General features: G+C 42.0%; 2 protein-coding genes across 4 annotated transcripts in view; one reads left to right on the top strand and one right to left on the bottom strand.

Annotated features, from left to right (window-relative positions):
- Positions 1-120: 120 nt before the first annotated feature.
- Positions 121-5,800, top strand: rab20 (RAB20, member RAS oncogene family). Its single transcript, XM_069154046.1, has 2 exons — positions 121-725; positions 4,408-5,800. Exons 1-2 carry the CDS (start codon positions 536-538, stop codon positions 5,007-5,009), a joined length of 792 nt encoding a protein of 263 aa, XP_069010147.1. The 5' UTR covers positions 121-535; the 3' UTR covers positions 5,010-5,800.
- Positions 5,801-6,181: 381 nt separating this feature from the next.
- col4a2 (collagen, type IV, alpha 2) overlaps positions 6,182-21,316 on the bottom strand; it is a 55,188-nt gene continuing 40,053 nt past the window's right edge. The window contains exons 13-48 of one of the 3 annotated variants that reach the window (XM_069154041.1): positions 21,167-21,244; positions 20,993-21,037; positions 20,792-20,839; positions 20,668-20,703; positions 20,520-20,564; positions 19,945-20,008; positions 19,030-19,143; positions 18,482-18,631; positions 18,317-18,388; positions 18,011-18,162; positions 17,861-17,933; positions 17,596-17,702; positions 17,256-17,439; positions 16,808-16,852; positions 16,411-16,485; positions 16,219-16,317; positions 14,982-15,203; positions 14,736-14,897; positions 14,470-14,640; positions 14,196-14,339; positions 13,983-14,108; positions 13,716-13,897; positions 12,469-12,532; positions 12,281-12,355; positions 12,075-12,182; positions 11,850-11,957; positions 11,698-11,769; positions 11,003-11,128; positions 10,731-10,847; positions 10,392-10,553; positions 9,592-9,690; positions 9,340-9,486; positions 9,136-9,252; positions 8,593-8,784; positions 7,082-7,368; positions 6,182-6,931 (exon numbers count right to left, since the gene is read on the bottom strand). In XM_069154041.1, coding sequence (XP_069010142.1) covers positions 6,677-6,931; positions 7,082-7,368; positions 8,593-8,784; positions 9,136-9,252; positions 9,340-9,486; positions 9,592-9,690; positions 10,392-10,553; positions 10,731-10,847; positions 11,003-11,128; positions 11,698-11,769; positions 11,850-11,957; positions 12,075-12,182; positions 12,281-12,355; positions 12,469-12,532; positions 13,716-13,897; positions 13,983-14,108; positions 14,196-14,339; positions 14,470-14,640; positions 14,736-14,897; positions 14,982-15,203; positions 16,219-16,317; positions 16,411-16,485; positions 16,808-16,852; positions 17,256-17,439; positions 17,596-17,702; positions 17,861-17,933; positions 18,011-18,162; positions 18,317-18,388; positions 18,482-18,631; positions 19,030-19,143; positions 19,945-20,008; positions 20,520-20,564; positions 20,668-20,703; positions 20,792-20,839; positions 20,993-21,037; positions 21,167-21,244 — 4,323 coding nt within the window. In that variant the 3' untranslated portion in view covers positions 6,182-6,676. The remainder of the gene's footprint in view (positions 6,932-7,081; positions 7,369-8,592; positions 8,785-9,135; positions 9,253-9,339; positions 9,487-9,591; positions 9,691-10,391; positions 10,554-10,730; positions 10,848-11,002; positions 11,129-11,697; positions 11,770-11,849; positions 11,958-12,074; positions 12,183-12,280; positions 12,356-12,468; positions 12,533-13,715; positions 13,898-13,982; positions 14,109-14,195; positions 14,340-14,469; positions 14,641-14,735; positions 14,898-14,981; positions 15,204-16,218; positions 16,318-16,410; positions 16,486-16,807; positions 16,853-17,255; positions 17,440-17,595; positions 17,703-17,860; positions 17,934-18,010; positions 18,163-18,316; positions 18,389-18,481; positions 18,632-19,029; positions 19,144-19,944; positions 20,009-20,519; positions 20,565-20,667; positions 20,704-20,791; positions 20,840-20,992; positions 21,038-21,166; positions 21,245-21,316) is intronic. The other 2 variants (XM_069154042.1, XM_069154043.1) reach the window with 2 other exon arrangements.

Raw genomic sequence — 21,316 nt, 5'->3', positions numbered from 1 at the left:
TTTAAATACTTTAAAACTTTTTTTTTTTTCTTGCCCACGTTTCCTCTCTTTGAGAGTTCTTGGACATTTGTGGTTTTGCGTTTGAATACGTGTTCGTATTATTATTATTACAACATCCTAAAACCCTAAAACATTTTAAACTTATCCATAAAAGTGGAGTTTATTGCCGTTAAAACATCATAAACTGACAATGGAGCCCGTCGGAGGCGGCGCCTGTGAGCAGAAGAAGCCTGAAAGGCGTAACTGAGGGTAAAAAAAAACCCACTCTCTCTCGACACGTTTCCTTCCTCACCTACTTCCTGTTTCACCTTCGTTACTTTTTGAAGTTCAGACTCGGACTGCGGTTTTTTTTTTTTTTTTTTGTAGTGAGGCAACACCGGGTGGTCATGTCGTCACAAATGAACTTTGGTTCATAAAATGACGTTCATCGAAGCTGCTGGAAACCAGCTTCGGGTGATCTCTGCGAGCTGAGCTGCGTGTCGACACGACGAGGAGAACCTAAAGCTCCCCGGTCACCGGGATCAGATCCAGCGTCATGCCCAACGCGTCGAAGATGAAGAAGCCCGACGTCAAGATAGTTATCCTCGGCGACATGAACGTCGGCAAGACGTCGCTGCTCCACAGGTACATGGAAAGGAAATTCAAAGACACCGTCAGCACCGTCGGAGGGGCGTTTTTCCTCAAACAGTGGGGACCTCACAACATCTCGATATGGGACACGGCCGGTAATAACCTCTCGTGTTTTTTTTTTCCACTGTTTATGTTAGACTCGTGTCATGCGGTGTTTACCTGATAAACGTGTGACTCCACCGCCTGAGGCGATCAGACATGTGACCGCTCGGTCTGTACAAGCAGGACATATTCCGAGAACTTTCCCCTGCAAGGTTCACCTTAAAAAAAAGAAATACAACATTTATCATCGCATGTCATCATAAGCTTTGCTCAATTATATCTTTTTATTTTTTTTTTAAGGTCAAATAGAGTCAAAACAACCTAAAAATCCAACACTGAGGAATATACGACCCTTAAAACCGCTTTTAAATGTCTATTAACAGTCACACCTTTAAAAATATATATATCAGGGTCTCTTTCCTAACTCATTTGATACCAAACAAATCCTACTTTAAATGTATTTTATATGTAAGATTTTGGTCCTGCCTTGTAATACAATTTCCTACATTAGGGGGCGATAGGGAGTCAGGTCGGCTCTGAGTTTTGGTAGTTTGGTTAAATTACGTAGTTGACTTGTTTTACGATTGTGAAGTTGGATTATATGGATCCATTAGTGGATTGATTTAAAAAAAAAAAAAGACAACTTGTTAGTTAATGTTATAGTTTGCTTATCTATGTGTTTAGAAAGACAATATGGCAAGAAAACAACAACTAAACTGTTTATTAAAGCCATTTGAAATTTCAGAAGGCTACTGTTTGTTGTCATTAGCTGCATTTTAGATTTATTTTAAATTTGTCTAAACAAGTTCAGTATGACTGGTTTAATTGCTACATTCAAATTGCCTCAATGATGAGCTAATTAAGTTAATTACAGCTATTCTAGCTGGTCTGAACCGTGAATCAACATAAAACTAACATAGCAAACATTCACAGTTGTCTACTTTGGAACAAATACAGCTCTCTTAGTATAAAGGTACATTAATATTGATCTTACATTAATGTTTAAGGGATTTAGAAAATAGAATTACACCATACGGCATGATAACGTTTTATCATGTATTGATATCATGTATTTAATGTATTGCTTTATCGTTATAAAGCAATACATTAAACATCAACATTAATTTGTGTCATGTATATTTTAATAAACTAACAAATGTAGGCAGAGACTGTATGGAAATTAATAAAATTCTTGTCAGTGGCTGAAAATAAACCAGTTCCAGCTATTTAAAACTGACATTGACTTACTTTTTAGTTTCATATCATTGTAACTTCATGTGGTTTCTAACAACTGGTCAGACTACTATCCCTTTTGATTTTGGTAATTTGTGATCACGATTTATCACGTTTGATAGAAATACAAATATGATTCAGTTCACCTCGTCTTCTACTTTCTCAACATGTTATGAAATGACAGTTTTCCCCATCTTCTGCAACATTGCTCAATTTTGGACCAATGTGACCAAATGAAACTCGCTGTCATCTGTGTACTACTACAGAGAACTTCACACATACTTGACCCTGTCTTCTTTTTTTGTCGATGCCTGCTGACGTAGAGGTCTCGGATTCAATATCCACTTCTAAAGATTAAGAGTGACGTGGACAGTTTCGACTTGAGTTTATCTCCAAGACATTTATTTCTTAAAATAACGTTCTATTGGAGAAGTCAGTTTGACCTGCATACATTTATCATCATAAAATGTTTTTCCAGATTATTTTTTGTTAGCTGTTGAACCTAATCGTCTCTTGCCGCGTTATCTTCAACGTGCTCACCTATTTGACCAACAGCCGCTGAAATAAGGACGATCTGAAACTGAAGAGAAAGTCACCTTTCTGTAAATCTGCACATAATTAGCACAAGTGGAAAAGATTGTTTTTGTTTTTTTTAACCAATTAAAACGATGATTATTGACTTGACTGCGTCACCACATGAGATCGTTATTGGTACAGTTACATGCAGGTCAGTCTCTGAACGTGTTACAGTACGTGAAGTTACGATTCTTATTTCAACAGGGAGGAGGAAACTGTCGGCGCGTGTTCAGTTAGATGTTCAGTAAGCCGAAGTTTAAATTGTCATTTTATTTAGGCACCGTGTTGCTCTGACCAATCACATTTCAGCGGTACAAAATAGAAAACAGTTTTGAAAGTTAGATTTGTTACACAGACAACCCGTTTTTTCTTTTTTACAGTAATATGGAATACAACAGCCATGATGAGCTAAAAAAAAATATATATTTTTTTCCTCAAGTAACTGTTTTGGCTGTATCTGCTGGTCTTGACAGGAATAATTACTCATCTAGTTAGCACGGTTGAATGAGCTCAGCACTGCTCTGCATTCCTGTATTGTGTAAACATGAATTACGGTAAAACCCTTTTGGGCAAACAAAAGCAGAGCTGGTGAACCACAGAGATAAGGAAAAGCTGGCCGCACCACCAGAAAGCTACTTCCTGTCTGTTCCCTAACTCCATGACCTCTGTTTCAGGTCCCTGTTGCGTTGGTTTACTTTAGTCCACTGTGGTGAAGAAATGCCAGATCAGCACTGAGTCATATCGAGGCCATTGTTGCACATTTATCAGCATGGATCATATAAAGCTGTGGAAGAGCGGCGGTTATGAAGGTTGTCGTGAAGTCGTTCAGGTTTTTGGCGCAGCACATCGAAAACGGTCTGCTGTTTTTTTTTTCCCCCCACTGATGACGCCCCTTTCAGTTATAGTGTAGTATCAAAGTCTTGTGAACGGTTTTGTGCTGCTTACCCGGTTCCTCTTAAAAGTCACATGATTAGGTTATGACAGGAAGACTTGACTCTCCATGTTTTTTTTCCAAACCTATATGCAACAGTATTTTCCAGAAGGACAAGGAGGGCTTTTTAGGGCTTCTTCTTGAGCTGACAGCATGTAAATAGGCACATTTAATTTGTGATCGATGAATTAATTCATTTGTAAAAAAAAAAAAAAAATCTATAGATATATGCCATCTGCTTTGATAATTTAAACATTTGGTTGGTTATACTGGAAGCATAGTGGAGATCAGCTGCTTTTCTTTGTCGCATCTGATGCTCAACTCAGCAGCTTTGGATTTTGGGCTGATGGTCGAATAAAGCAAAACAAATTCAGTTATTTGAGAAAGTAAACAGCATCTGATTTGTTGAAAATAAAGCCCTGGATACATGTACACAGTTTGTGGTGCAGCTCAGTAAAAAGGCAGCAGCCCTGCAGTAAATCCTCCCAAAGGCTATAAATGTCAGTGAATACTGAGAGGTTTTAGAAAGGTATTTACTCAACTTCATGGCCATTTTTGAGGTTGTAATTTGTATTACACTGAGAGGAGTTCAATCTTTTTCCAAAATCCGTTGAATTGACACCTCTGAAACAGTTTAAACAAAAAGCTGAACATTATACCCGTCATGAAGTTAAGATTCATGGCTGGACTCTTGTATTAAGACTCCATTATCAGTAGATAGGTGCAACTAATTAACTGACGGTTGAGGATATTAGCAGGACACGACCCTGGTGGTGATGCATTCACACACAATGTGGCCTTTGGAAAATACTGCATATTTCAAGAACAAAGGTGGTTTCTGTTTTCAAACTGCTGACTGTCTTAAACAAAACTCTCCCTGCTGTTTCGTTCCGCAGTGCTGCTCATACAGAATGGCTGTCTGTGTCCTTGTTGGGTTCAAGTTGAGTTTTCTTCTTTTTTTTTTAAACACCGTTGACCTCCTTCTGTCTCCTCAGGCCGGGAACAGTTCCACGGTTTGGGCTCCATGTACTGTCGAAGTGCAGCCGCTGTCATTCTCACTTACGACGTCACCAACTGGCAGAGCCTGGCTGAGCTGGAGGAGCGCTTCCTGTCCCTGACTGATACCGCCAACCTCGACTGCATCTACGCCATCGTGGGCAACAAGGCGGATCTCACCGACCCCAAAGCCCAACAGTCCCCGGACTTAGACGGACCGCCCGACAGCCAGACCGAGTGCGAGGAGGACAGGACTGAACCACAGGTGCTGTCTGCTTGGCCGACTCCCCCGGCCTCCCCTGCATCCTTCTCTGGCTTGATGCTGCACAAGCAGGTGACGCGCGAGGATGCCGCCGCTCTTTACGGGAGAGTACTGCGCTACAAGGGCCTGGACGAGAAGAGCAGCCTCCCAGCGGAGAAGATGTGCTTCGAGACCAGTGCCAAGACCGGACACAACGTGGACAGTCTGTTTGAGACGCTGTTCGATCTGGTGCTGCCTTCCATCCTGAGGAAGAGGCAGGAGAACCAGGGGTCTCCCACGGTGGATCTGGAGGACTACAGGGGGGTCGGCAGCAAGAGGGCCAGATCCACCTGCTGCTAGGGGCCGAACGGAGGCGAAGAGGCTTCCACCAGCAAACTCTTTTTAAACAAAGGACAATCAGCAGGTTGTTCTGAGCACCAAATTCATACTGTGATGGTACTACTGTTTTTTGTCTTGACTGAGACCCTTTAGCATTAATAACCTCCACTGAAAAGACACACACACACACACACACACACTCTCACACTCGATGCTGTGAAGATGGTCAGGAAAACCAAATCGAGTTCCTGGTGTCTGGAGACATTTCAAGATTTCCCTTTTCGGAAGTGAAATAAACGTGTTGCAGCGTCAGTTTGTACTTTGAAACCTTTCTAACGACTAAAGCCGCATTTAAAATCCCAAAGATGCGTCTGAGGACGAACGACACTTTAAAAGTCAATCACTGCTATTTGTGAATGTTTTGTGTTTTGCTTGGAGAATTTCACAACTTCTAAGAGCACTAATTTTTGGGTGGCACGTTGCACTGTGCTTTCTATAAATTTAATTTTAAGGTTTCATGAATCACACCTAACTTTAATGTTGTTACTATTGTTGATTCTGATCTTTATGTCATTGGCACTTTTGGATCATTTTGTTAAGTGTAAAATCCCTGTTGAATTTGTAAGCATTGTCATAATAAATATTTTTATTTTGCAGTTTTTCCGCTGTCACTTTAAGAAGCCTGTCAGTGTAAAATGACACAGAAGTATAACAAACAACATTTAATCTTTACAATCCGATGAAACATTAGTGTTATGAAAATTACCATTACGATGACTTATAGAACAATTAAAAAACAGATGTTGGCAGTATTTTCCTGGTCAATCTGTTTATTTCCAAACAAGTGTTTCTAGGTGAAGGAGAACATTTGACCTACTTTCCAAGTTGTGTGAAAGGGTCTAATCTAACTGAGATCAATGACCAGAGAAAAGATTGGCTCCAGTCAGACCTCTGATCCAAAGTGTTTACATTCTGTCGTGTTGGCAGCTCAATAATTAGTAGATTTTTAAAGGAAAAGGTACGTGATGTGGATAGCATTAGATAAGATATATATATATATATTTTAAAACTGAGGGAGGAAGTCAAGTTCATTCAGATGGTAAAAACAGAATCAGTGCATTGTGTGAACATATGGTATATTGAAAATAGGAATAGATGACCTTGCAGTAGTTGACAAATGATTACAAAAAGTAAACGTTTTGCTGTAATTTATATAAAAAATAGGCTTTCTCATAGCAACAGAGTCAAAGCGGAATAATACTGTCAATACTATCAACCCACAGCTGTGCGAGAAGCAGTGTTAGTGGCTTTATGGCGGGCTGTAAACCCTAAAAAAAAACTAAAAAAAACACCTTGTTAAACGGAAGCAGTGCATCTTTGGTTCAGCTGTAGTATTCGGTCTCTGATAGTTACCAATGTGTCATCGTAGCTGAGGTAATAAGTTAAAAAGGAAGCACCAAACCACATGTAACAAAAAAAGGATTGTTTTCCCAGAATGCTGTTGGTTTCATTACGGGGGTATCTGGAGTGTAACTTAAAGCTCACGGCATCGCGTAGTCGTTGCATATCTGAGCTCTGTGGCTACCCGTTGACATTGATGTGAGGATTTTTAAATCCTCCAAAGCTAGACGACACTACACCGCTGTCCGTGCAACAACTTCTCGCTGTCAACGCTGCTGTCGAGTCTTTCACAAGTTCTTCATGCAGACCTGGCAGCGGCTGATGCGTGACAGGAGCTGCCCTGCTTTGAGCGTCTCTGCCGCTGGCTCGGTGTGGAACGACTGCTCTACGGAGGTTAGCCAGAAACTGTGCTTGTTAGCAAAGTAGTGGCATGTGCCCTTGGCCCCGTTACACTCAATGAACGGCGCTGTGCGGAAATCCTCCAGGCAAGAGCCAGGCGACGACAAGGACTGACCGCCGCCTTCATTTCCTGCTGCCGTGTGCTGCAAGGTCAGAGGTGAAAGGGGATTCAATGAGGCAGGCGGAAAGTCAAAGACATTTATACTTATACAAATATAATCACTGTTAAAGTCTTGCATTCAGCACCTTCGGGATTATAACTTCTTAAAACGCTCATATAAAACTAGACTCACCATGAGGAACGAGTAGCCAATCCACAGGCTTCTCCAGCCCGCAGGACACTGAGGGATGGTGATGTCCTGACTGTGAACTGCGATGGCGACTGATGGAGCTTCACATACTGAGCAGCGGCTGATATACGGTTTGATCTCTCCTTCTTCTACAGGCATCATGGGAAGAGGAGCGGTGGTTGACAACCAGTAGGACTTATCATTTCTGCTGGCGTAGTAACAAATGTCTCCGGGGTTGCAGTACAGGAAGGGCATGATGCTGAAGCGTGGGAGGCAGGAGCCAGCCAAACCTGGGCGGGAACAAATAAACATATTATAGTCTGAAAAACAGGCATGCTTTTATTGATATGTCACATTTCTTTTACAAACTCAATTCACTGTGTGTTTACAGAGTGAATAAATGACCAAACGGATAAATATTTACAAAAATATAATCAAAGAATTAAAACTGCAAGCAGTGTTATGTCGGAACCAGCGGGTCGGGGAATACTTAAAAAGATGAAAAATAAGTCATTCAAAAGCATGTCATTCAAAATATGAAAAAAAGTTATACTATAGCATGTTGTCAAATATATGAAAAAAAAAGTCGTACTAAGTATTCCGACAGAAATGTGAAAAAAAATGATACTATAGCATATCGTCCAAAAAGTAATACAGTATGCATGTCATCCAAAATGTCGTCCGAAATATGAAAAAAAAAAGTTGTCCAAAATATGAAAAAAAGTCATACTTTAGCATGTCGTCCAAAAAGTAATACAGTATGCATATCGTCCGAAATGTGTCCAAAAAGTCATACTATAGCATGTCGTCCAAAATATGAAAAAAAAGTCATAGTCAGAGTAAGTCAGAGTAAACACGGTAAACATTTGGTCGCCTTCTCTGTCACTGTGTCAGTAACGACACGTCTGAATGCCACACTTAAATGAAAGTCTTCTGGTTGGTAAATCACAACTTCAGAGGAACCAATCAACACAGTTTGACAGGAATGTATGACAAACTCGCATAACTGACATGTGGTACCGTGCAAAGGTTTATGTTATGAAACCATCAGGGACACATCTGAACTGTCCCAAATTCATTCTCTAGCGTGGCAACAAACCGAAACACACAGCCGGAGTCGTAAGAAATATCTTCAGCAAGAACAACAACGAGGAGCCATTGTGGTCCTCACAGAGCTGTAATCTAAACGGAGGACATTGAAACATCCGACATCCACAGAAGTGCTGTGGCAAGTTCTCCAGCAACAACCGACCTGCTAAGTAACTTTACAAAACGTTGCGCAGGTATTCCTGCAGGACTGTTTGTTTTAATGTTTACTGCTCTACATTCTTTTTGAAAGCCTCCTCATTTTGCTAAACCTTTCAGACAGCATGTCAACACAAGGGCGCAGATAACTGATTTAATCATCCCGTACAGTGGATTAGCAATAAAATCCTATTTGCACCTGACAGAGACTTTTGAAGTGGAAGTTACTGAGTGCCCAAACATACTGTAGAAGAAGTTCAGAGACTCACCGAGATCCTGGTTGTGGGCCTTTTCCTGGCCCTCGAGGTACAGCAGGCTGTAGCCGTCCCACAGTTTGGACATCCCCACAGGACACATGGGTGTCTGTTCCGACTGACTGTGTTTCACCAGCAAGTAGCCCACGCTGACACTGCGGCCAGGCATACCAGGTAACCCCTGGATACCAGGGTTGCCACGGTGACCTATTGAGGAATGAGGAGTTCACTCAACTGTCCAGTGACCTAATTATCAATTATGTAATCCACTCAGTAGTGTACATAGATGGAACTTTGAGAATGACATACATGTTGCCTCATATTCTCACAACTGCCCTCAAACCCTCGCACATAACATTACATCATATAAATAAATCTCTCTAGTCCAAATCTGACAATAATTTCCTGTCCAGTTTTAGTGGTTTAAGTCACTAAATCAACTTGAACAAAAAAAACAATCAAAATCTTCTTTGTAACTAGTTTTCTACGTTAATCTCCACCTCATGTAAATATTTTAATCCAGGCTAATCAACCTAATCCTAAACTTCCCAGACGCACCTTCCATGCCTTGCAGACCAGGGTGGCCCACTTGTCCAAGCTCTCCACGGAAACCAGGCATTCCCGGTGTACCACTAATCCCAGGCATGCCTTTCTGCCCGATGGGTCCCATGAACCCTGTACAATACATGCACATGTGTTAGTGAGCTGTACAGTTTCTGGAGGTGTCTTTTCAACAGCAAATGTTTTACTTGTGTAACTAACCTGAATTCCCAGGGGGGCCCCGGGGTCCTGTTTCTCCTTTACCTCCTTTTGGTCCTTGGATACCCTGTGGTCCAGAGGGACCCCTCTCTCCTGGAACCCTGGTGGGAATTGGAGGAAGACCCTGTTTGCCGGGGGGTCCAGGAACACCTGCAGCAAGGATGGTTAACTTAACAACGAAGAAAAAAACCACAAAAGCACTTACGATATATGGTAACTTGCGCGCAGTCAATTTATTATGAGCACATAAGGTACCTGTGAGTCCGGTGCCTCCTTTGGGACCAGCTGGTCCTCTTTCTCCCTTTACACCAATTGTGCCAGGAACTCCCATCAATCCTTGCCCTCCTTTCACTCCTGTAAAAAAAAAGAACATATCAAGAATGTGACCATATGATCATATCATGCGTTAACAAGATTTTATGCGCATTGACATAACTATTAGTTACCAGTAACGCATTTATTGATACTTTAAAATGGCAGAAATCTGAAGAAGTGCAAATCAAAACCATTAGTTCACAATATCACAGGATTTCAATATTTCTTTTTTTTATTTCACTTTATTAATCCCCGAGGGGAAATTTCTTCGCTACAGCAGGGGGGCTCTCAGGGGGGAGCTGCTGCAACAGGCTGCCACTAGTGCAGCGCCAGGTAACCTGACCTGAGGTGCATGTTTTTGGATTCTGGCCTTTTAATAGAGAAACAGCAACATACGGTATTGTGTGTGTCTTTTTTGCCCTTTAATGTACCGTTTTTAACTCTAGCTCATGGTTTTCCTTGCAGTGAATGTACTTTAATATGTAAATAAAACTTATTTGACCATAAATGTCAGTAAATGGTACATTTCCAATGTTAAAATGTAAGCAGCAATAACTGATACATTCTTGACAAACTATCATAAGAACATTTAGACTGTTGGCATCCATCACCAAACACATCACTGGACTCACCTTCAGAGTTATTATTGCAAACACTTCACTTTTGGTTCAGTGGTAATTTGAAATCAAGCTACTGTATCAGGAATGCCTTTAAAAAAAATGTAAATATCTAATCTGTACCTTTCTTTCCAGAAACACCATTGGGCCCCCTGTATCCAGTTGGACCATAATCTCCTTTGAATCCTTTCGCACCAGGAAATCCAGGAAACCCATCTGATCCTGGAACACCCTTTTCTCCTGGTGGAGCATCCACACCAGGAGTCCCTTGGGCTCCAGGAAAACCTGAGAATCAAATGATTTATGGTTGATAAATATATTTAAATGGAGCAAAAAGGCCTCCTAGTGCACCAATGTCTGGAAGGAGGTTAAAGACTATAAAGAAATATAGTATATTGAATATTACTGCTTCATTTCTTCTTATAACAATGGTTTCATTTTCCGAAAATTAATCCTTTTTACCTCGGTACCCTGCAGGTCCTCCAAAGCCGGGGTCTCCGCCTGGTCCTGGTTTGTCTGGGGTCCCGTCTGGTCCTTCGGGGCCTCGGAGTCCCGGCAGTCCCGGCTGACCATGGTCACCTGAACAAATGAAACATTGGATTGTTTCAAGCTTTAAGAAGTTAAATCTCATAACAACAAACAGTATGCGTTGCAGTATTTTATTAAGACCCCAGCAGGAGGATGAACTCTTTCTTAACTGGGGCCCCAATTAATGCATAACGCTAGTGGCTAACCTAGGGGTCCTTGAAAGCCCTTCAAACCCGCTGTGCCTGGAAAACCTGGCTGATTGTTGGGGTCACCGCTCTCTCCCTTCTGTCCTGTAGGTCCCGACTCCCCAGCTGGTCCAAAGTTGTCCTGACCTGGTGCAAACACAACCATGAAACACGTGTTTACTGAGGATTTTACATCATTTTACATCAACACAGAGACATGATTTCCATGTCTAATTTGTCTGAAATAACTCGCAGGTGTAAAGTCCCAGAAAACATGTCTAGTGGCAAATCTAAAAATGAAATATTCACAATTACCTAAGCAACAATGAAAGTAAAATAAAACCACCAAAGAACACACATTTAGAAATGATTTCTTAAGAGTTTAACACAACAGAGTTAAACAAACACCACAAGTGTCATTGAATCGAAATTCAAATTTCCTATCTGGTGCACAGAACTATGTGATGTCATATTTTCTAACTTAGCCCCGCCTACCTAAAACCAGTGAGAAGAGCACATAGAAAAACAAGATATTTCTCATATGGACTAAACAGAACTTTGGTAAAAGCTGTGTGCTCATGTTGGACCCCATCATTCAACGTAAACAGCTGACTTGGAAAATATAAGCATTAATCTATATGAAAGTTTTTTTTAACTTGAAATATTAATGGTATATTGAGGCTGTGCAAAGAAAAATAATGAGTCTGGTTGAGTACCTGGTGTTCCTGTGAGCCCCTTTTGTCCTTTCAATCCATATAGTCCATAAAGACCCTTCAAGCCAGGGTAACCTGCACACAATTTATAGCTCAGAGGGAGGAATATTGTAGAAAACAAGCATGTAAATTCAAAAAGAAAGATAAATTATTACCCTTGTTTCCTGGGAAGCCAGGAGAGCCTGGGTGTCCTTCTTTTCCAGGAGTTCCAGGAAAGCCCTTTTGGCCTTGGTTACCAGGAGTGCCCTTTTGCCCGTCTGAGCCTACAAATTAAATAAATACATGTAAATGCAATATAAATCTGCTATAATGTATGTCATTAAAATGACAAACTGTAACTGGACAGCGTGTGATAAAGGAAATTAATGGTAGTCTTTTACCTGGGTATCCTGATATTCCTGGAAAACCTGACGTGCCCTTTTTACCTTTGATACCATCAAAACCAGGAACACCCCTGTCACCTGTCGGTCCACTTAATCCTTCCTGACCTGTAAGAGGGACATCAAATCTTTCATATCGACCAAATACTTGTTAACGGGTGCAGATCAAAACCAGAGGAGAAGAAACAATGAGCCACAGTTTGTACCTGGGTCTCCTGGAATTCCATCCTCTCCTCTCAACCCAGTAGATCCTGGTATGTCTATACTAAGGCCTTTCTCACCTGTAATATTTTGCAAAAGTCACCAAGACATAAAATATTTTCATTACAGTTACTGTATAATTTGTATCTACTGTAGATCCCGTTCTGTCTGAAGTTAAAATCTGAGGCTGTACCTTTAGGTCCCTTCCTTCCTTCATCACCTGATGCACCATAGGCTCCGGGACTTCCTTTAATTCCCTGAAAATTAACACAGGCATTTAAAAACATATCTGACTTCAGTCGTAAGGTCTTGTGATGAAAGAAATTTATGGAGCAGTGTAGCTAAAAAACTACAACAAAATAGATATAATATAATTAGAATAATTGGAGTAATAAAGGACAAACAGGACAGAAATGTTCAAATTGAGGAGGTTGAGATATCATGACTTTAACTTTAGTCATTGGATCCCTATTTTCCACATTGCAACCCAACAGTATGTTTATAAGACCCTCACTTTAACAACAACTTATTTGAAACTAATTAGGGAAGCTGGTTTTCTTCTAAAAAAAAAAAAAAAAGTGAAGGGCAGCAGAAACAAGCTGCAAACAACTTTGCAGTGAACCTTCTGTGACTTTTCAGCTCCAACTAAATCATGATGGAGATATGTAGCTTTTTAGCTGCTAAATGCTCCACTATATTCACCAACTAATCTCTGTCTGTCTGCTGTCGTGTCCCGTGGCAATTTAAAGCTAAAAACAGCTGCCTGCTCTAAGTGGAAAAGACTGACCGAAGTAGTAAAACCAAAACTAATGAGCTGAATCCTGCTACAGCCAGGCTATCAGTGGTATTGCTGCATTGATTATAATCATGCGTTCAAACTAGGATTTAGGAAAGTTCCCATTTGGGAACATCCAACTTCCGAATTGAGAACATTCGCAAACAGGCAACATGACCGACCCCAGAAAATGCGCTCCATTTCTGTTGTAACAACACAGAAGGATCAAACGAGCTCATCAAAATTCATATAAACCAACACAGAGAGGAAACGGAGCTCAAGAGGTCAATATTAATTGTACACTACATTTGTACACGTTTTGAAGCACAACCATTTGTAACAGGTAACACAGCTAGCAAACCAGGACTGCTGGGCTAATCGTCTGCCTATTTTCGAAGCAAGTAACCTACATTTCTTCCTTTCAACACAAACACTGCCACGTCAACTGACATCAAACCAACGTTTCTGAGCCTTTAAAAACGTCCCGCTTTTCGAGTGAGTTATTTCCAGTTCTGCAGGCATTCAGGTTTTTCTTCCACTCTGAGTTTCCCACTTCCCAGTTCCTCATGAATAAGTCTCAACTCAATCTGAGAAAAACACTGACATCTTGGCGACAATGGGCGTTTACTGATTCGCATGAATTTTCCTCGTGTGGCTCTGCTCACCTTGTTGCCAGACATTCCCTCAAAACCTGTAATTCCTCGGTTCCCAGTTGGCCCCGGCATTCCTTTGATCCCTGGTAGCCCCTGTGCACCTGGATCTCCATAATAACCTTTCTCATTGCTGGGGTCTCCAGGAAGACCGTGAGTTCCCTCGAAGCCCGGCACACCAGGGAAACCCTTAGTACCTGTGTGAGATGTGACAACATGAGGATTGCAGGACAGCCGAGGTAAAAAGGAAACACGGACTGGTATCGGATTGGAGCTGCACACCTCTTGACCCAACGAACCCTTGATTTCCAAACTTTCCATGTTCTCCTTTGGTTCCCTTCATGTCAACAATCATTTGAGCGGGGATTTGAGGCTTCTCTCCAGGCGGTCCCCTCAGACCACGATCACCTGGCGGAAAGTTTTGGCAACAAAGTAGAGAGTCAGTTACAGAGTTTGTTAGCGTGTCTCAACACAACAGTGATGTCGCAGTCTGACCTTTTTCTCCACTTTGGCCTTCCACTCCTTTTGGGCCAACTAGGCCCAGCACTCCAGACTCTCCTTTCGAGCCACTGAAGCCAGCCAACCCTTGTTCACCCTTGACCCCCAAAAAACCTGACATGCCGTGGGAGCCTTTGTACCCTAAAAAAAGAGAAGTCCCAGGAACAAACATTTTGACTGAAACTGTGTGAATCATGGACATATTTAGATGAACTAGTTGTTTTTATCGTATTCTGCACTATAAAAGAAGAAGATCATCTGAAGAACCAACCCTTCATTCCTGGAAGTCCTGGGTGTCCGCCTGGACCTGGCTGTCCCGGATTACCTGGTTGGCCGTAATCTCCGATGGCACCGTCCTCACCGTATGCCCCTGGGATCCCCTTTAATCCTGCTGGACCTGGAGGGCCCGGGTTTCCTTCGGTTCCCCTTTCACCAGTCACACCTGGTGAGCAGGATGACGTACCAGAAGAAACACGGTTGTTGGACGTGAACAAGAACGATTCTGAGACGGTGTGTCAGTGTGTATGTTTCTCTAACCTGGCTGTCCTGTAGCACCATGTGGCCCAGGTGAACCTCCTCTCCCAGGATCACCAGGGAAGCCATAATTGCCTGCTGGCCCAGGTTTTCCTAACTTCCCCTCCAGGCCTGCAGGGCCACTCAACCCCTTGAAGCCAATCATACCAGGCATGCCATCCATTCCTGAACAGGTGGATGAATACACACAATGGATCGTAGTTCTCAAATTCTTTATCTATTAAGGAACAAGGTAAAAACATAGCTAACCTGGATAGCCCTGCTCGCCTGGATCTCCACTTTGGCCCTTATCTCCTTGAAGCCCAGACCGTCCTGGATCACCGGGCTGTCCAAATGATGCTCCTAAGATTTCTCCGTGAACACCCTTCTCACCCTGTATCCCATACCTGCCCGGCATACCAGAGGAACCAGGGACTCCAACTGATCCTTTGATGCCAGGAACTCCCAAGTCTCCACGGGGGCCCGCAAAACCTGGAATGAAAAGCAACAAAAGAAAATCTGGATTTAAGACAATATTTAAATCAAGGATCAAGTGTAAGTAAGTAAGTAAAGTTTATTTGTATAGCCCTTTTAACAGATATAAAATGACAAAGTGCTTCACAGTAATAAAACATCCCGCAAGCAGTATGATTTTGAACAGTTAAAATCACACAGCAACAAACACACGAGGACAGTGGTGGAGAGAAAAGCCAGTAAAAGGATAACAAATAAAATAAGCTTTATAGACAGGCTTACCAAAAGCCTGTCTGAACAAAAACGTTTTGAACTGTCTTTTAAAAATGTCGCAGGAGTCGAGCGATTGTAGTGACATGGAGAGCATTCCACAACATCAGCGCCACAGTTTGAAAAGCTCGGTCTCGGTCTTTTAAAATGAGTTCGAGGGACGGCCAGTAATCATTGAGCGGCGTACCTAAGTGCGCGATTGAGTGTGCAGGGAAGAAGGAGATCAACAATGTTCTGCGGTGTTTGACCATGGAGAGCTCGAAAGGTCAGCAGCAGTATTTTAAAATGAAAGCGAAACTTTATTGGAAGCCAGTGAAGTGTGGATCGAACTAGGGTGATATGCGACCTCTTGTTATGACCAGTTAAAAGGCGAGCAGCTGCATTTTCACCGGTTTGATGCCGGTTCAAAGAGGCCTGACTTAAACAGCTACAAGCGTTACAGTAGTCTAAACGAGAAGAAATAAAAGCCTCATCCAAGTCTCAATGGCATTTATACAGACATTTAAAATGGACAATTGGTTGCTTCAATCATGTTTAAAAGAGCAATACAGCTGTATGTCTTCAGCTTAAAAATGATAGGAGATGCCAGAGTAACGGCTAATGATCTCTCCAAGAGCAGAACAGAACAGCAGAGGACCCAGAACCCTGTGGGACACCGCAAGATAAAGGTGCTGATTTTGACATGAATTGACCCACAGAGTGAGTGTGATCACTTCCATCTATCAGACTATTGCATAGTCAGTGTTTTCTTGTCACTCCTCACCTGGTGGTCCAGGACGACCACCCAGGCCTTGATCTCCTTGTTCTCCTTTCTCTCCTTTTACTCCGTATGAACCCGTTATTCCTTTTTGGCCAGGAAGACCTAGTGGATCAAAAATACAATGGGGCATCATCAAAATGTCTCAAAACAATTACCCTGAAGGCAACACTTGGCATTATCTTCCTCTTACGTTACCTTGGAAACCTGGTGATCCACTGGGTCCTGGAAGTCCAGGAGGCCCAGGAGGTCCTGGAAAAGCCTTGCAAAGACCTGAGAAGAAAACAACAGACATATAATCTTCAGGGGAACATCATGGTTGTTTGTTGAAGTGACTGTTCAGAAATAACTTTTTTGGTGCAAGTGATTTTTGACTGCTGCCCAACGTGAATGTTTTTTTTTAATTTTTTTTAAGAACATTATCATTACATTAGCTGCTATCTCAATACATTCAATCTCACGTTTATATAACAAATTAAACAATGATAAATTAAAAAAAAGATCATGCATACCAGTCAAATAATCCAGAGGCAAAGCACAATAGAGTTAATGGATAAAAGGAGCAATAAGTTGAAAATGTTATTATACCAGCTACCTGTTACATCCACCTGTCCTCCATCTCCTGTCGGACTACAGCCGCCTTTCAGTCGCAAATGAGAGAATGAAAGAGAGAAGCATTCGAAACAAGAGTTATTCAAAAGCAGAAGCACGATCTCAAACAAGCTGAGCTACAGCTGGTTTGAGGGATGCAGCCCCTGCATCGAGGAGGCGAGAGGCGAAGAAAGAAAAGTAAATAAAATGGCAAAATGTACTCGACATGCTTCGTCTTTTTTTAATCAAAAGCCATTCATCTTCATTCCATTTTCCTGCTTTGCATTAAATCACAAAGGAGAGCATTTTAGGAGAGGCGAGGTTGACTGAAAAACTTAATAGGGATAAAACAGATAAAATCCCTGGAAAGCAATGAAGCCTTGAAGGACAAATGTGCAACAACCAAAACGAGAGAATAAAAGCGTAGAAGGAGGCAGTCAGCTGCCCCTCACCTGGACTGCCAAGTGTTCCTGGAACTCCATGATAACCAACGAGGCCGTCGTCACCAGGTAAACCACGCTGACCTTTGAACCCCCGAAGGTCTGAACCTGCCTCTCCCCTGAGCCCGGCTGCACCGGGTTGACCAGGAAATCCCGGGAAACCTTTGTCTCCATGTGCTCCCCGGGGCCCTTCTCCCTGTTTATAAACCAGCACAGTCAACACACTGTAGGATTGTTATGTGTCACGAGAGGTGAGGAAAGTAAGGCAGACAACAATAGTTTAGGAGAGAAAGTAACACAGAACGTAGATACAAGAGGAAACTGTCATGATGGAGAGCGCTGATGGACTTACTGGAAGACCTTGACTGCCAGGGACACCAGGAAGACCGTTCAGGCCTGGAGCACCCGATGCTCCTGCCACACCATCTTTTCCTGAATCCCCTGGTTCACCGGGATATCCTGTGGGATTCACACACATGCATAGACACACAAACATACATCAACAAACATGTAACCACTCCCCGTGTGCACAGACATGGCACAGGTTACTTTTTTTCTGCCCCATTCGTGCCCCTGGTGCTGATCAGAAATGAGATGAAAAAGCATGAACGCCGCACCTTTCTCCATGGCAACACTTGCTTTTCCTTTTTGTCCTTTTGGCCCTGGCACGCCACCGGGCCCAGGAAGTCCCTACAACATAACACAGGAAAGTGTGAGGGAATACAGAAGGGCTTCAAACAGCATGTGTTTTTCTGGATTTTTCTTACAGAAAGCCCGTCATCTCCGATGAGACCCGGATCTCCTAAATCGCCCTCCCGACCGAACTCTCCAGTCATCCCAGGATCACCGACCTCGCCAGCAGGGCCAGGCAAACCAGGAGGAGAGTTTCCATTGGTGCACACACATTCTCCGTGATCACCTAAACATACACATCACAGCCACAGGTCAGCAGCACGGTCCTTTTGCAAATATTGTAGGAACATGAACTGATTATAAAAATATAAAAGGAAGAGGTAATACATCAGAAATGATGTAACTAATAGTCTGTAGTAGGAACAGTATGCCTGCAGCACCTTTCACTCCTTTGGAGCCTGCATTGCCGGGCCTTCCTCCTCCTCCGGGAGCTCCCTTAAAGAACTCTGCCCCTAGAAACAAACAGGAGCACGATAAAGAGACATTTTAGAAACAAAGAGGAGAACACTGAAACTCCTCTTTTTACCACTCACTCATTCACTCACATGTTCCTTTCGGTCCAGGAGAGCCTCTGTCTCCTGGACGCCCGTCAGCTCCTGGGGGTCCCGCGCTGACAGCAGGGTGTCCTGGTTCTCCTTGTTGGCCCTTCTCTCCTTGGTCTCCCTTGAAACCAAAGGGCCCGAAGAAATCCCACACTGGCGCACACAGAGGGAAATTTACAAAGTTACTACAACAGTGACAACAACAACTCGTGTTTCTTTTGTTCTCACCTGCTGAAATCTCCTGCTTCTGACCAAAGTACAGGGGAAGTTTTTATAAGTGTAAAGTAGTGTGTGTATGTTTAGTCTAATTGTCTTCCAGATTTTTGTTATCCAAAAGATTTTTGGTGGTTGATGTTTACTATGCAAGTCGATAACTTATACCACTGAATATTTATTTGATATTATGAACTACGAGCATCAGTTTATGCTGTCGTTTTGAGTTGAAAGCTGAGTGTCCAGCAGTCCACTGTGTACATTGTTTTCTTTCTGTAACAGCTTTCTTTCTGTTCAGTCTGTGAGTGAGTCTCTTTGTATTGCGTCGTTTTACAAACCTTGTTGCTGTGTTTCAAAGGCAGGACGTCCGGGGGGTCCGGGGAAGCCTTGATCTCCTACTGGTCCCCTCTCTCCTTGTGGTCCCTGCTCGCCGGGAGGACCGGGGGGCCCTGCTTATAAAGTCAAATCAAACACAGGACACATTTATTAGCAACAAGCTGTTCCCACCATCTTCTGCTCAGACGTCAATGACACTGGCTGTAACTGCCTTGATCAATTAATCTAGAGTTTCTAACTGTTGTACACTGTAATTATAATACTGATTGTGGTGTTTGTTTAATATTTCTGGAACACAGAGATTCTCTTATTCTTCAAGCAACAACTAAATTTCTTTTCCTTTTTTTTTCCCACACTTATATGACACAGACCCCTTAATGTATCCTCAACAAGTCACGTTTCATTTATTAATTAATTACAGTTCATGGACTGATGATATCTCTGCAGGAAAAGAAGCTCTTCAGTTTAACGTCAGTAATGACACTCATTTCCATAAACAAACAAACATTTGTATCGTCAACTAATTTGTGATATTTTGTTCGATTAATCAATTAGCTGCTTAGTCGTTAAAATGTCAAAAATGGTAAAAAAGGACGATCAGTGTTTCTTAAAGCCCGAGGTGCAGCCTACAATTCACATTTACAAACCTGGAATCAGAAACATTTTGCTTTAAAAAAAAAAATTATATGTCTCCAAATGATCATCAAAATAATTGGCGATCAATTTTTGTTGATCATTTTATCAATTTAGTTGACTAATCATTGCAGCTGTAAAACTGCTGAGTTTCACTTTACGTCAGCAATGAATTTGTAGCCCACTGCCTGTTAACACCATCAGTTTAATCTTATAATCAAAACTGTTCTTCTGTTTCCTATTGACTCATCATTTGTCTGTTTCTCTGGTATTGATCAACTCACCCGTTGAAGACCCAGGCCACAAAGATTCTGATGTAATCAGGTCTCCTCTGTCACCCATGACTCCCTGAAATCAACACACACTGTCAGTCTTTCTGTATTCACTGGCTGGAGTCATTTAACAGTTTATAAATCAGATGTGACCTTCATAATTATCCAGTTGTTGTAGTCTGTGTGTTTTATCATAATCTAGTTTTCTTTTTAATCCTTTATCTTGTTTCCTTCAGAACATTTTCTTAAAGATAATAATGTGACAAAAATGTAGTTGATATTTGTTTGAGGCATGAACTGACATTTAATGCTAATTAAGCTGTTTACTTATATTATATTACTTATATATATTTGACAGAATTGAACCCTGTGTTGAAAACTTGTCTAAAATGAATCAGTCAGCTGCAGTTTGTGTCTTTAGGCCTCCACTGTCGACACTAGCTTATTAGAAGAGATTCTGTTTTTGTGACAAGATACCAAATTCCAGGAAAAGTCCAAAAATATCTCACAGTTTCTTCCTTTCGTTTCCCATAAAATCAGTCATACAGAAAACAGTTTAAATTGCATAATCAGGGTTGTATTCTCACCTTCAGACCATCTCTGCCTTTTGGTCCTGTTTCACCAGGATCTCCCTGAAACAGAGTTGAAATAATCGATTCATAAAATTACATTTAATTTTAATTTAAGGATACAACAACATGTATACAACATTTCTCTTTTTTCACACAAACGTACCCTTGGTCCAGGTCTTCCGTTTGCACCCCCTGGTCCCTAGAACAAAACCAAAACAGCACATAACATTTAATTTGGATAGTGGACATCGTTTGACGTGTATGTGTAGAAATGTACCCGTGCTCACCCGCGGTCCAGGTAATCCCACAACACCCTTTTCTCCTCTGTTGTCTGCCTGAAATAAACCGACCAAAAGAGAAGATCAGCAGAAGAAGTGACATGCGGAGATGTGAATGTATGTGTGTGTGGATATGTAAGACAAAGAAATGTGATTGTGTTGGGATGCATATACGATCAATAAGATGATGGCTCATGAGTGACCACATACCAGATCTCCACTTTCTCCTTTCAGACCTTTCTCTCCAGGAGGTCCCTGTAGAAATACAAGTAGAGTATTTTCATGGTACATGTGTCAGTGCTTACAATGCTCTGATTTCTATTTCTTGTTTCAGAAACCATCTTTAAATGTGATTAAAACAGGTTAATCCATAAAAATGAGCACTTGTTGCTGATGTCCAGAGGGGGGCAGAGCATGCTGGTGAGTCGAGTTTCCTGGTTGCCCTGGTGGTCCAATGTCCCCCTGTGGTGAAAGCAGGAAGTGCAACAAAAGTCAGCCACTTCAGAAGCATTCACATCCTTTACTGAAGTTCGG

The sequence above is a fragment of the Embiotoca jacksoni genome, unplaced genomic scaffold, assembly GCF_022577435.1.
Source record: "Embiotoca jacksoni isolate LCO1_2020_lvr unplaced genomic scaffold, fEmbJac1.0.p SCAF_2, whole genome shotgun sequence".
Lineage (NCBI taxonomy): Eukaryota > Metazoa > Chordata > Actinopteri > Embiotocidae > Embiotoca > Embiotoca jacksoni.
The sequence above is the reverse complement of the archived record's forward strand: the minus strand, read 5'-3'. Positions and strand labels throughout refer to the sequence as shown.